At 27.7% G+C, this 15,687-nt stretch overlaps 1 protein-coding gene across 3 annotated transcripts in view; it reads left to right on the forward strand.

Moving 5' to 3' along the window:
• The window catches only part of LOC129960058 (uncharacterized), a 135,998-nt gene that overhangs the window by 45,322 nt on the left and 74,989 nt on the right, over positions 1-15,687 (forward strand). For 2 of the 3 annotated variants that reach the window (XM_056073110.1, XM_056073109.1), the window contains exon 2: positions 10,075-10,265. In XM_056073110.1, coding sequence (XP_055929085.1) covers positions 10,075-10,265 — 191 coding nt within the window. Of the gene's footprint in view, positions 1-10,074; positions 10,266-15,687 lie in introns of those variants that run through there. The other variant, XM_056073112.1, reaches the window with a different exon arrangement.

Genomic DNA, 15,687 nt, shown 5'->3' on the forward strand with positions numbered 1-15,687 from the left:
TTTTAATAAGTCAAAATTTTTAAAACTAGCTAAAAACGCTATAACATAAGAAAATTGCTTTGTAAACGCAATCGATCTTTCAAAAATTTCAGAAATTTAAACTATAAATGCTTACTCTGACTATTTTAGAAGTTCGCGTTTTGTAACAGTCCATCATCTAATGCCAGCATTCTCGCAGCCTCTCCAGCCAAGAGTTTTCGAATGCTACTCACTGCGTGCCAGAGGTGCGAGTTAAAAGCAATTAAGCGTCACAAATAAGGATTACCATAATAAATTTACTATATGGAAGATGCACATTTTACGTGAGAATAATGTGAAAAGACTTGGTTAACTAATGTTCTGTCATTCGTACACAAAGACCTCGGAAATTTGATCCACTGCGTTTAGGTGTGAAGTTTCAGTTTTACTGCTTGGGGAATGTTCGCCAAGAAAATTCTGAAAACTGTCGATCCTATGGATAAAGAAGGCGTTACTGAAATAATATTTTATTTAAGTAAACATGGGCCAAAATTAATTTAATTTAGAATGTTAAATATTTTGATTTCCCATTAAATTGAACAAAATATTTATAATAGGATTACGGAAATGAGGAGAATAATGAAATATTATTATTTTTAGGTTGAATATTTTTTATCAGTATTTTGTGTTTACCGTTTGGTCACTATCCGATATAATTTCATTTTTTTTCTATAATACTTAATACTATACTATAATTTAGAATACTAAATGAAAGGAAATGTCAAGACATAAGAAGAAGTGCATCGAATGATGGAAAAATTTATTTTCAGACTTTTTACTGACATCAAAATGAGAATATTATTTATTATACTCTCAATATAAATCGCAATGCAATTTCAACATTTGATTCCGTTGATAGTAACAGATAATCGTATTTCGCCAACCATTTTCTTATCTATTGAATTATTTATGCATCTTTTATATTTATTTCATTTACCTCACAACATTGTAAAGAATAATAGAAGCTTATAAACAGCGAAAATGATTTCTAATTTTAGTGAAAACGATAAACCCTGTTAAACACTACTGTGCCAACGTCCTGGCATAGGGGTAGCGCGCCTTCCCCGAGGTCTGGGCGTCCTGGGTTCGAACCCTGGTTCAGGCATGGTTGTTTTTCATCTGTTCTATCTGTGAGATGTGTGAATGTGCCCCCCTGTTAAAAGGGGTTGTGCAAGCGAATGTGATGCGTGAGTAGCTAAGACGTACTCTTGGCCCTAGTGGGCGCTACTAAAACAAGAGATGCTTCCTTGGCTTAAAATCCACGTCAATGTCCATTATAAACAACAACAGCAACAGAAACTGCTGTTGTTAATATTCATGTTATATTATAGGAACACGCCACATTAAATCAAGATGCATAACTGAACATGCCATATATTCTATTTTATTGTTTAAAAATTATTACGTAGAAAGGAAACAGTTTTTGCTGTAATATTTTTTTCGTTTTTCTTCATCTTTGATGTTAATATATGAAATCATGCATAATTTTTTTAAATTGCTGTTTTAGATTGGATTATTGATAAATGCATTGTCACCCCTTCTCTAAGCTATTACCGTAATGGACACAATAACCCTGAATTCTTTCGCATTTTATACACGAGGCTGAAACAGTTAAAGAAAGACTCATCAGTAAAATAAATAAAAGATTTAGTCTCGCGTTTATATTTCAATTAATTATTAAATTAAATTAATTAACTTAAATTACCTTCGTTTCAACAGTATTATTTGTCTAATTTAAATTTATAAGGACACGCTATTAAAACTGTAAATGGTTTATTTTCACGCTTCTAAAAATTATACTATAGAAATGTATATTTATGTATGCAATATTCCGGTATAATTTTGAATTTACCCCCTTGTAAGTTTTGTAATTGACGCAAAATAGCCTTATCTAGTTTTTAAATCATAAAAACTCATTGTTTAATTCAATGTATATGACGAATAATTCATGACATATTTAAAGTGTTCATACATAACTAAACAGTTTTACTGTAAGTAGCAATTTTACATGCTAAACTGTTTCAGATTTTTGACGATTGAAATGTTTGTTGAAACCTTTCCATGACTTAGATGACATTTTCAAATTTTAAATACTTCAAATACGTGTCAAAATCTTTTCATGCTTAGATAACTAATAATTCTTGCCTACCATCATTTGCAGACACCAACAGCGCAAAATGTGAACATCCTTCAGAGTCAAACATCCCGAAAAATGCCGACGAAGTCAATTACTCTGGGAGATCTTGGAAGAGCGCAGTAACTCGTTGCCGGTCCCATAAACACCTCACGATCTCTACCTTTGCCGTTATAAACATCTCATGCTTTCGAACCCCCTGGGTTTTGCGTTTTTTCCACACTGCCAACATTTACGCCTTTCAGGAATCTCATTTTCCAAGATATTTATTGACTCGGATCTGTCACGCCACTCTTTCTGACACAAAATTGCTGGGACTCGGTCGGAAAGTTGAATACCTCTCTCTCTTTTAGTTTTAACATTAGGGGACGGGCTTAGGGCTATAAATGATCGAAAGGAAGAGTTTTTTAGAGGTTGAAAAGTAGGTGCTCACTTAATTAAATGTTATTTATGCACTCATAACTGCTTTCTTTTAAATTATTTGGGGTTCACACAAAGCATAGTCTATTAACCAGTTTTTATAATTTATGGTTTCTTTCTTTTGGTCCTTTAGAGTTTTTTTGGCTGCTTTCTTTGTTAGGTGCTTTCAGAAGCTACTTAGATTTTTAACTGTACTCATATTTAATTCCTTCGCCTTTGTTGAATCATCAACAGCACTCCATTTTTTGCCAAACCTTCTAAACCTTCATTTACAATTATTTATCTACGTTACGGTTTCCCCGTATATTTAGTATTTTGACAAAAAAGTATTCTAAATGCCTTAAAAAAAGTACGTACATACCTTAAAATGAAATCTATATTTATCAATATAAAATTTCATATTAAACTTTCCTGTGTCAGAAGTTTGGATTTAGAGATTCTGTTAATTATAACGTTTGAAATTCAAATCTAAACCTGTTTTTCTTTTTACGATTTTTTCCCTTTCAGTTCCTGAAATGAGAGATTAATTTACCATTCATGTGAGAAAGAAGCAAGGCAATGTTTAATTCTCATAGTGGGAAAGGCAATTTTACTAAACTAAACTGAGCCTAAGAAACCACTGCCTTAAAATAAAATCGATATTTTTTGTGCAATCCTGAGATTTTTCAAATCTTTTTTATTAGTATTTTTTTTAATTATCAGCGTAGAAATCACCTCTGATATTTCTGAATACTAAAATTCGTGAAAAACAACATATACATCATATAGTTAACACTTATACATTTCGTATGTATAGATATTCTAATGAAATTTCAAATAAATATCTTCATTATTAATTTATTTCATGATATTTTCTTAAAAATCAACGGTTTTGCCACTTTCATTGAATTCATTCTTTAATAAAATCATTTTTCGCCTTAAGTTAATGAAAATTAAGGAAATTACTATTAATTCGATGTAATTAGTACGTACTAAAAAATGACAATAAAACAATGAAGTAAAAAATTAAAGAAATATTTCATTGTATTGTATAGAGTTAATTCCTCATTACTTTTTAATTACAGTCCTGGATATTGAATTCAAACATGTAACATTGCAAATAAATTATTAACAGCACTTAAAATATTCCCATCAAAAATCTAACTTAAACTTTGGACACATATGGGGATCGCTTAAGAAATGATATAAAGTATAATTATTAAGAAGCAGTATTATAAAAGTTGATAGAATGAATATTTAACAAAAAATGCTAAAAGTGCTTTGACTAAAATCTTAACGAATCCCATTTTGTAAAAAGAACAGATTTTTCAGTATAATACTATTTGCATTTTCAGCATTTCACGCTGTTGCATGTGTACTAGAAATGTATCTCACTAGATAATTATTCCCCCTAAATAGACAGTTTGATACTCCATCAGGTGTTGTAAGTAGATAATAGTTTTTAATTAATTAATATGCAATTCTACCTCATAATATAGATTGATATGTCATTTCTAATTTATCTTTGCATCAAATGAATCTTCATATTTCCGAATATTTCAAGCAATCTTAATTATACAATAATTTGAGCACATTAAACTCGAAGGAAAATCATTCTAATTAATTCGAATCGTTCCAGGTGTTCGAATTTCAAGATAGTGACTAATGGAGTACATCACACAAAAGCTGCAAGATAGAATGATTAAATTGATTCATCAATTTAATAAATATATAACTTTAAATTAAAATTGCGTTAAAACTTTCAATGGTTAGAAATGATTAATTTATTTTCAAGCAGTTTAATCATTAAATTCCATTAGAATGTTTTTAACAATTTTTCTTATAAAAGCGAATGGTAAGTTGATTCAAGTAATGTATTTTTTATCACTACTTTTGTTTCAATACAACTGAAAGGAGTTCAAAAAATGTAAGGGCATTTAAGTATTATACGAATTAAAAAAATAAAATACGTAGTTAAAATAAGGTTCTTCAGTTATTTGACTTACTTTGAATGCAAAGAAGAAATGATTATGCTATGCATTATTTTTCTCTTGCTTTTAAAGAGCAAGCTTTAGAGGAAAAAACTTAAAGAAATTTAAAATAAACTGTTTTGACATAACAATTTTTAAAAGTTAGTGAAATGGAGATTTGACAAACGGAAGAATGTGAAATATTTCTCAATAAGATTTAATAATATATTTTAAGAATATTTTTCTGAAGTTTTATTGGGCCTTATTTTCCCAAAGCAGACAAGATAACAATTTTGTTTATCATAATATCGTTAAACTTCAATCAAATTATTATTACTGTTTTGCCTGAAATAATAAATTTATTATAGAATAAAAAGCACTAGTTTAAATTCATTATTTATCTAAATGGTAAAATAATGAAATAAGAATTTTTTTTTAATAATTGGAAAATAATTCTAACTGTTGGGCGAGTTGTGCGTATATATGACAACCTGATGTCATGAATAATAACGGGGCCTATCTCGCTTTGATACTCTTATAATCCGTAGTCTTCTACTATCTGAAGTCATATCCTTTTTTCTCTAGCAAGATATGCAATTGATTGCCATTTAAAAACCATTTGGTGGGTTTGGCGTTGGTCATATGAGTGTAAACAACTTTATTATCTAGTCCCTCTTACTTTCTTACCCTTTTACCATACTCTAGTCAAAGGAAAAACATTTGTTTTTCCTTTTCAACTGAGCATTTATGAATGTGACTCTAATATTCTGTAACATATTGTGAATGGAAAAATAAAACAACAGTTCGAATATGAATAAGAAATAAAGAAAAAAAAAGGAGTGTTTAAAAATACGTTTGAAATCAGATTCAAGTGAAGATCTAGCACGTCTGATACCCGCTGAATCTGTCGATGCCAAGAAAAACAATTCCCAAATCTCTGTTTCAATGTCCTTCTCTAGAATTTAATATCCGAGGGAATTTTTTATGATTGCTTTAGTTGAAAATATGTATTGAATACTCAGAATTAAACATTATTAACATTTAATTATTATCCTTTTTTCATTTTCTTTTATTTTATTATCTTTTAATATTATATATTTAAATTTTAAGATAAATCATTAAGTAACTTCTGAAATTTATTTTATTTTCTGTCCGTTCTATACAAAAGAACACCTAAAAATACTATTTCTCATGTTTTACTTTTAAAAATTCGTTTTGTAATATTTCTTGGATAAACCACTTTATTTTTAAGTCTTCAAAATGTTAAATATTATTTTAGGAAGTCATGTAAGGAATTTTAAACAATGCGCTTTTAAACTATATATGTTTTAATTTAGAAGTCCTTTGTGAGCAATAAATTTCATAACAAATAGTGAGCCATATTATAAAACTTTTCAATAAATTAAATATAGCAATACGACGAACTATTTAGCTGAAACAACAAGTCGGTAACAGTGGCTTTTTAAAGTCAAATATCGTTACTGTCATTACTTTTGCTGTCAAATATTACAAGTAGTCAAATATTATTAAATACCGTTGATGTCAATTACCGTTACTGTCAAATATTATAAGTGCTTGAAGCCACTTATAATATTTGTCACAAAAGTTGTACCATCTTTCTTTTCTTTTCTTTTTTTCTTTTCTTTTTTTTTACAGTCAATGTCTAATAAACCATATTTTCCAGTTAATCAGAAGAAATAATTTAAAAAATTGTTAACGTAAAAAAATCTTTACTACGGAATAATGAAAGCTTAGTGGAGAACTCAATTTAAAAAATATAACACCCCAGTACAGTATATCTTCAACTTCGTAATTATGAACCTGCAAGAGGTATTCTATTCACTTTTTATGAGATATATAGATGTCCTATAAAAAGTGGAGAACAATGGTTAAAAGATAAAAACATAAGAATTGGATTTCTGCTCTTAAATAATTAAGTTTGAAATTGTAAACTATCGGGATTAGGGTGTTTTCTTTTTCACCCTTTTTCCACTGTTTTTGTATAATGTGTGACTCAATTACTCTGTTGCTTTTATTGTTTCTCTAAAACTAGGACACTTGTGTTCTTAATCTAGTTAGATTTCTTTTGGTATTAAGAAACTGATCTCCAACGGCATCCTGAATATTGGTTTTCTAGCTCTTAAGGTTTTAGCTCGGAATAATAATTATTTGCAATTTTACCCTTTCTTTTTGATAAAATTGAAAAGTATAAATTTAACGAAGATTGGAATTTAAACAGAAAGAATGTTTTTTTTTCTATACCTGTTTCCAAAATAAAGCATTTAAAATTAAGGATTTTGAAATAAATATCTGTAAAAGACCAAATTAAACAGGAAACATTATAAATTGCATATTTAAATCATTCCATATATTGAATGAAAGAATAATATGCAGATTTCAAAAACCTAACAAAATAACCTGAAAAAGAAACTAAAATTTTCAAAATAGTAATCAGAAAATATTTAAATCATATTTCGAAGTTACAAGAGAAAGTCATTGGTTCGGATTTTATAATTTTGAAACGAGATCTTAGAATTTTTGTGATGTGATCTTTCACGGGCTGTGAGATTATGACACTTCAGTCAGAAATTAGTATTGACAGTACTTAAAGTTCACCCAAGAAATGCTTATTCAAGATTTAAAGTTGGATGAATTTCTCGGAAACGATTATCTGGATAAATAAGCATTTTAATTTTATAGACAAAGCAATTAGATGAGAGAAGTACAAATTATTCAAAGATAATTAAAGTTCGTCCGATTTAATAATTCTGAAAAGATGTTCTGTTATAAAATATAACAGTATTTTTATGCTGTCTAATAATTTATTAAAATAATGAACTGTCGTTTTGCTGCTTTTGAAGTTATATGTCTTCGTTGATTCATAAAAAGGAATTCAGTACACTTCTGCACATTTTCGAGTGGGTCGCAGGGTAAAATATTATCTCTTTGTCAATTTTATGGGTATTATTTAATATACATCATAAATGTATGAATTTTTTAAATATACGTATAAAAAGATTAAAATTAATTTGTTTTTCTTTTTCATTATTTTGACAATTTCATATTTTATTTGTAGGCATATATTATATGTGTATTTATTTTATTATATATTTTACCGTTAAAGTATGAAATCCGTTATTTTATAGAATACCTAGTCATTCCATGAAATAACTGATCGTGTCCGTTAAAGTGTAAAACTCTCTTGTATTTCATGGTTTAACTAGTTATTTCATAGAATAACGATCTGCAGCCCGTTAAAGTGTAAAATAATCTATATCATATATCTCGCACGACAAATACGTTTACCTTCCACCCCTACTACATTTTAGGTACTGGTCAGGGATTTAAAAAATGTTCGTGTAAAACCCAGTGCGTCAACAAAAAATGTTTTTGTTTTAGAAATAATGTTCTTTGTAATTCCAAGTGTCATTTTAGTAATCCTTGTTGTAACAAATGATTTTATGGTACGTTTCCATAAATACCATTTATACTTTGCATAAATTAGATAAATTGCTTCTTTTTCATTTTAATTGTCTATTATTAGTTTAATTTCATTTTAGATAAATTGTTTATTTTACACTTTAACTGCCTCTCATTAGTTAATTTATAGAATACCTAGTTATTTCATAAAATAACTAGTTAAAGTGTCAAATTAATAACATATTACACACTTTAACGGACACGATCAGTTATTTCATGGAATAGCTAGGTATTCTATGAAATAACTGCATTATATACTTTAACGGTAACATATATATTATATGTATATATATTTATGTAATATGTACAGTTCCTAAATTCTATTCGTAAGAATTTAGAGCAACAAATTATATAATTATGAATTAGCAATTAATTGGAACGAATCTAGTAGCGTGTAAACTTAATGCAAAGTTTTTGCTAATATATATGATTAAAATTAATTCAGTTTTATAATTATTAAATTTAAAAAAAATAAAAAAGAAATATGGTTTTACTAAAACTTTAAATGGCATTATTAGTTCATTGAAATATCATTACTATTTTATTATTAATATTTTTATTGTTATTTAGCATTATTCTATTACAACTTTACTATTTTAAATTATAATTGAACTATTAGTGTTAATTAGTAAAATCTTAACAGAGGTGTGTAGTAATAATTATGAAAAAATTTTCATACCAATTTGATCCGGGAAGATAATGTAACCTCTAAGTTTAAAATTAAGAGCAGAAAAAAAAGCGGTAGTTCTAACTTACATTCTTTTGAAAATTCGGTAACTCAGCTACTCAGTAAGCTAGTAAACTGTTATTCTTTAGAAAAATAATACATCTGAAGGTTTATAATAAACGATATAGTGAAAGTAATACACATATACAGTACTGAAATTTCATTATGTTATAATGCTCAATCGAATCATATCAAAAAACTTTTTAAGATGATATGGCTGATTACTAAACAATGACTCTTTACTGACTACAGTTACCGGGACGCAAACTTTGTGAAAGGAAGATTTACTAAAGTAACCAAGTCAATTCTCCAACTCTCTCCTCAAACAATACTATGTCATGTAGTTCAGATTATCCCCCCCCCCTCCTCTCCCTTCTGAGGGCTACAATTACTAGCCGTTCCACAGTCATAGAGAGAGGAAAAAAAGAAAGAGCAAAATGTTGCCAATCAATCAAAACGAAAGTGACAGAAGTAGAAAAAAAGATAAACAAGACGATAAAAATGCAGAGGTTGATATAAGCTTCAGTATTACCTTGTGGTAACGTCTAACGCTGTCATTATAAACTTGTAGAACATATCAGTCAGGTTATGAGGTAATTATTCTTCCCATTTTGAGTTTAAGGGAACATCTATACATTTAGTAGAAATTTCAAATAGCAAAAGAATTATATCGTGATACAAATATCTAAATATTTATAGTCGTATTTAAATATCAGCCATTTCATTTTTATGTATCTGCAATAAATATAATATTCTTGGCATGTCATAGATCAGCAGTGATATATTCTCAAAAACTTTTATTGATTTTGTTAAAAAATAAATTTAAAAATTAATGTTGTAATGTTTATAAAATAAAACAAAAAAAGTGCATGATGACACAATGGGATCGTTGAGGAGTTAGTTTTTTGAACATTAATAAAATTTATGTATCGTTTCCTTTTATTGTATATCCATAATTTATCTACAGATGAGGTTAATATATGGTTTAATTTTTTAATTAAATATAATATTTTTTTGAATTTTGAAATAAATTGCTTAAATTAGCACATTTAGCATTTCAATTTAAATTTAAGATCTCAAGTTCTAATGGTCTGTCCTGAATATAAACAACAAACTCGGATGTACAATTTATTATTTAATACTTCCTCAAAATTCATCTGAATTTGTTTTAAAATATATTTTCCAAAATATCTTTAATAATAATCACATGAGATATTGAATTTATGATAATAAGATGTTGACTTTATGATAATAATATATAAGATGTACTTGATATAATCAATTGACCGAGTTAAATATATTTTTATGTGACCAGTAATTAACCAGTAATGATAATTTTCTTACAGCGTCCGGGTGCCTCCAAAGGATGGTCAGACAAAGTCCAATCCAAGTAAACGTCACAGAGAAAGATTAAATGCCGAACTGGATACATTAGCCAGTCTCCTTCCATTTGAGCAAAGTGTCCTCTCCAAATTAGACAAGCTCTCCATTCTCAGGCTCAGTGTCAGTTATCTTCGAACCAAAAGTTACTTCCAAGGTTAGTGAATTTTTCAGTATTTATTTTTAATTTTTTTTCTTATTTTTAATTAAATTTCATAAATTCTCTATCTTCTAATTATAAAAGACAGGATAGTTAGAAAAAAGGCATACATAAAAAACTAGAAAAGCTTACGATATTGTATTTTATCTCGAAATTCTAGAAATACAGGGTACTCAGAAAGTCTTTTTTTGATAGCAAAAAATTATTATGAAAAAACCGATGAATTACAACTAATATAGAAAAGTGATTTTACGTTTGTTTGTTATCAAAATGGCGCCAAAGAAGAGAAGAGTTTAAATGTTCTTTGATTCCATGAATTCAAATTGGCCATAAATATTCAATGTCAATTATATGGTTTCATAAAGGATACAGTACTTTGCCACGCCAATTGAAGATATTGATATGTCCAAAGTTAGGATTACAGATGCTGTGGCTAGTATGACAGCCAAAATGTTGGACAATACGTGGCGAAAAATGAGCTGAATACTGCCTTGACATTCTTCGAGCTACCAAGTGTGCTCACACTGAAATTTACTGACGCAAGCAGTTTTATTAAAAAATTTAAGTACCACCTTAAATATATTTAAATAACCATGTGATAATTATAATAGTTTTTTACAATAATTTTTGGTTATCAAGAAGCGACTTTGTGACCACCCTATAGTCAGAGTTTGCTTCAGAATGAATATTGCCGGCTTGTTCTTCTAATCATATAACACAATTTTGTCCAAATGTTAAAATATTCTAAAAGATAAATGCTGAAATATTATATATGAATTTATTTTTCACCCACACAACATCAATATTTGGTGACAAATCTTATTTTCATGATCGGGAATTTTAGGTTTGATTCATCTGAAAATGTTCCGTGAAAATTGAGTTAATGTATGGTACATTTTTGGAGGTAGAAAAATTCGCTTGTTGGTGTGGTATTTAAGATCTGAGAGGTGGGTTCTGGCTCAAGTTCGAACTTCGTCATCTGAATATTACCAGGAAGCCCGAAAAGGCCAGTATAAATTCTAAAAAGGGTTTAGCATGAGAAAATGATTACAAAATAAGCAATAAAAAGGCTTGCATAAATAATTTGTTATCTTTACATAGCTGTTTTAAAAAGAAGTCAAATATTTCTTTGTGGTGAATGAAACCATTATAATTCTACAACATAAGGTGACTGAATTATTTTTTGTACTGATATAGCTTTAATTTAAAATAACTTGAAACTACAATTTTTTTTATTTTCCTCCCGTTTCTAAATGCTTCTATTATTAAATATCTTCCTATGTTATGATAAACAAAATTGCGACTGAAAAATGCTTGTCTTCCTAATCGTTTCTTAATGATCATTTGCTTCAAAAGCAGATATTTTATATATATAATTTTTTTCCTATAATGGTTAAAATAATTTTGTCAAAATCTTTCATTTTATAATTCAGCTACGTACTAAAAGCCATAAAAATGTCTTCCTTTCGTCTGATTTTTATAAAAGAAATTCCAATTAATTTTAAATTGTTGAACAATGCATGCACGCGATTGAAAGTTTTAAGTTTTATCATTAAAAGGATTTCTAGAGAATAATCATTCTTAACTTACAGGAATTATAAATAACGAAGTAAAGACGAAAAAAACAACAACAAATGACTAATACAATGATAAACTTATACGATTTGATTCTTTTACAAGAAACGAAAAAGAAATTTATTATAATGGATTGCATTAAAAGAATAGAAACAGGTATAAAAGACTGAAGGAATCAAAAACTGACTGTTAGAATATTTTCATTTTTACTCAATACATTTTTCTGAATTAGAAAAAATAAGATAGAAAAATTTGTTTAGTTTGTGAAATACATGCAATATAGTTTTTCATCTTTTTATAGTAGAATCCTCAGAAATATTTGTTTTTATCTAAAACCCTTTTTTGTTAAAAAGAATCAAATGCCGTCCTGAGGTGAATAAAATGTTCATTTATAAAGCTAATTTTTTCATTTTAAATATTGCTAAATATTAGCTATTTCATCTGGTATATTTTTAACTAACAAATTTTTGTGATGTGCAAAATTTATTATCAATTAGTCATTTAAAAAGTAATCTCAGCATATCTTTTTGAAACGAACAATGATGTAAAATTCTAATTTTTATCTTTAAGATAGTAAAATTTTACCTTTGAAAAGCATGATATTAAAAATTCTCATGTGCATTGAAAAAATTAAATAAGTTTAGTACATATACGAAACGAGGTATGAATTAAAATTTCAAAATATATAAGTAGACTAGCATTTTATTATCAGTTTAATAATGCCTACTCATTCAAATTTATAATTATCCCAGTTTTGCGAAGATTGAAATTACATTTTGGCCTTTTATTGAGATTTCTTACCCTTATTTTAAATTTCAAGAATATTAAAGAACATAATCGTTTGAAAAACTGTTAAAATTCAAAATATTTTAATCTTGCTTTTACTTTTAAAAATTACATATCCAAAAATATTATTAATCTTAATAAGAATGTAGTGAATTGGCATTTTTTCAAGAAACATTTTTGGCATCTTTATGCACCAATATTGACAAATTTTCATTTTGAGCCCTCTATTAATACCATTTCAAAATTTAAAGTGCATGTACAGTAAACTGGGGCAATTTTGCCGCGTGTTGCAAAGTTTTTGATAAAAATATGTTTGGTCTCATACCAAGTTTCTGAAACAAGGAATAAAATTCCCAACGATTCCATTGCATAGGGAAGACATTTCATAGTAATCTCTTGATACATTTTAACACATATCAGTTGCTAATATAACTTAATCAGCGCTTTTTTTTTATCTCGTTGTACAAGAGTTTCTGGTATTCAACAGCCCATTTATTTAAATGTAAGTAACTATTTGTTGTGCTTAAATCAGTATATAACCTCTCTTATTTATTTATTTTTAACTCACACAGATCCAGCCAACCCCAAAATAACTATAAATCCTAATATGAATTTTAGGCCTTATACCCCATTAATATAATCCAATTCCCCCAGTGTATTAATTATACAATCCTCAATGATATAAACCCGTTACAGAATCACTTTTAGATTTAAATCTCATGTTCATTTTTTGTCTTTATAATATAATTTGGCGAAGTTGTACCAGAAAAAAACTTTGCCAATATAGAATTTTGTCTTTGCTTCAAATTCTTATACGCCTTTTTAAAAATATATGTTTTCCATGTCTATTTTGCAAACATTTCAGGTGCATAGACGTATTAGGATCTAATTGGGGGCAACTCATATCAAAATTATGATGATACTAACTTGAAATTTGTTGTTGTTATTGTGGTTAATAAAGAAATAATAAGTAGAAAAGCGTTTGAAAATCATAATATCAATGGAAGAATCAGTGAGAATAAAAACTAAAATTCTCCATTCAAACAAACCAAGACGTCATATTTTATTGAGCAGTGATGAGGAAGATGGGATCCTCGAACAAATCTTTTTCGTGCAGACACTGTTTTTAATTACAAAATAATTTTGGCAAAAATTTTTATAATTAAAATAATAATAAATAACTATAATATATCCAATATATATAATTTACGTACTCTAGTTCTCTAAATTAAATAAAAATTACCAAGTTTAAAATTTATTTTGAAAACTTAAAATCTGTTTTAAAATTATGCTGAATGAATGGTTTCGTAAAAGTCGGCATGACATTACGTTTTATTGAAAAATGCAACTTTTATTGACTAATTTTAGGTGACCAACAAGACATCGGGATGTGATCACTTGAAAGTGTTTAATATTCACAAGGATTTTACATAATATTATGAATATATTATCCATAAATAAGAATTTTCTTATAAGAAAGCCGATTAATGCTATGACATCTTCTATTCGAGTATTGTCTAGTGTATATCGTTTAAAATGGAATAATAAAATAAAACACTGTACCAGTGCTAGAACTGAAATTAAATTACCTGAAATTCATGTGAAGTTTTTCTGTTATGTTTTTATATAATCCTCCTGATACTAAATATTCTGTCTAGATTATTAAAAGGCTTCAAATTCATGAAAGTTAAAAAATTTGCATCCAAATGCCTTCTTCGTATAGTTTACAATAAATATCGTTTAAACCAATGAATCAAATTTCATCCTTAGGTGATATCGCAAGAATGATTCATTGTAATTCGGATGATTATTATATTTTGCTAGCAGAAAATTGCCGTTACTTAACACATAATCATCTAAAACAAATATGAAGTATTTAGCACTATTTCCCTAAAAAGATAGATCTTTGCGGGAAAATTATTGTGAGCTTTCACCAATAGAACATTTTCTCATTTGAAATAGACAGATACGGATAACAAGACCAAGTTTACCTTAATGAGTCTTTAAACATAGATTTTGCTGACGGTGTTATTACAGGTTTCATATCAGTACAATCAAGAAGGTATTCTTCTGAGCGGCACGATTGCCTTTTCAGAGAGGGTAATTTGAACTACATGGGGCAAAGCAATTTGTAGAAAAAAATATATGTCTTATAATATTCTTGAGGAATATCACGATTTCAGTAAAGCACTAGGAATAAGAAGAAAGACATTCAGTTAATACCTGATTATTTTTTACTTACAACGATAAAAAACAAAGTTTTTGACCTGTAACAAGCGGAAAGCTTTCAAATACCGAATGTTTTTGGAAGAAATTATTTTAAGTTATATGCTACGAAAATAAAAGGAGTTATCGACATCTTTATCTAATACTTTCCAAACTTTATTCTCAGTTTACCATCGGTTATTCAAAAAATCAACTTTGATAGGAATCAACTGAAATATTATTTATTTTTATGAATTATCTGAAGTTTGAAAACATTAAAATATTCACATGGTAGAAGATTTCTTAAAAAAATCAACACACTTCTCAGCAAAAACTTTTGAAACTTTTGAAGTTCCGTGTTTAAATTTAAGTGAACGATTAGTTAATTTTTCATAAAACTCAAAAGTTGAGAATCAAAAATTTAAATATGAGAAAGCTTAAAATATCTTAAAATGAGAGAGTTTATGGTGGAATATACAAAATTTATCTATAACAAAAAATTCTGAATTTTGAAAACTAATTCTATTATCAATTGTGACTACAAAAATTTTAAATCAAATGATTTTAAATTTATTCAATAATGTGTCATAAAATAATCTTCCATAAAATTTATTAAAAAAATATTTGCAGATTTCAGAACGCACAACATTAAAATGTCTGTGATGTTCCCAATATACGCCAAGAGGGATTTAGTTCATAAACGCTGATAGAAAACTGTACTCAATTACAAATTTTATCAAAAAAAAAAAAAAAAAAAAAAAAACATGAATACAAATATCGTGTTTGGATGGGCAGTGCTTCGTTTGAAAAAAAAAACAATATTAAAATGGGAAGTTAAAAAAAATGGGAAGTT

The sequence above is a fragment of the Argiope bruennichi genome, chromosome X2 (assembly GCF_947563725.1).
Source record: "Argiope bruennichi chromosome X2, qqArgBrue1.1, whole genome shotgun sequence".
Classification (NCBI taxonomy): Eukaryota; Metazoa; Arthropoda; class Arachnida; order Araneae; family Araneidae; genus Argiope; species Argiope bruennichi.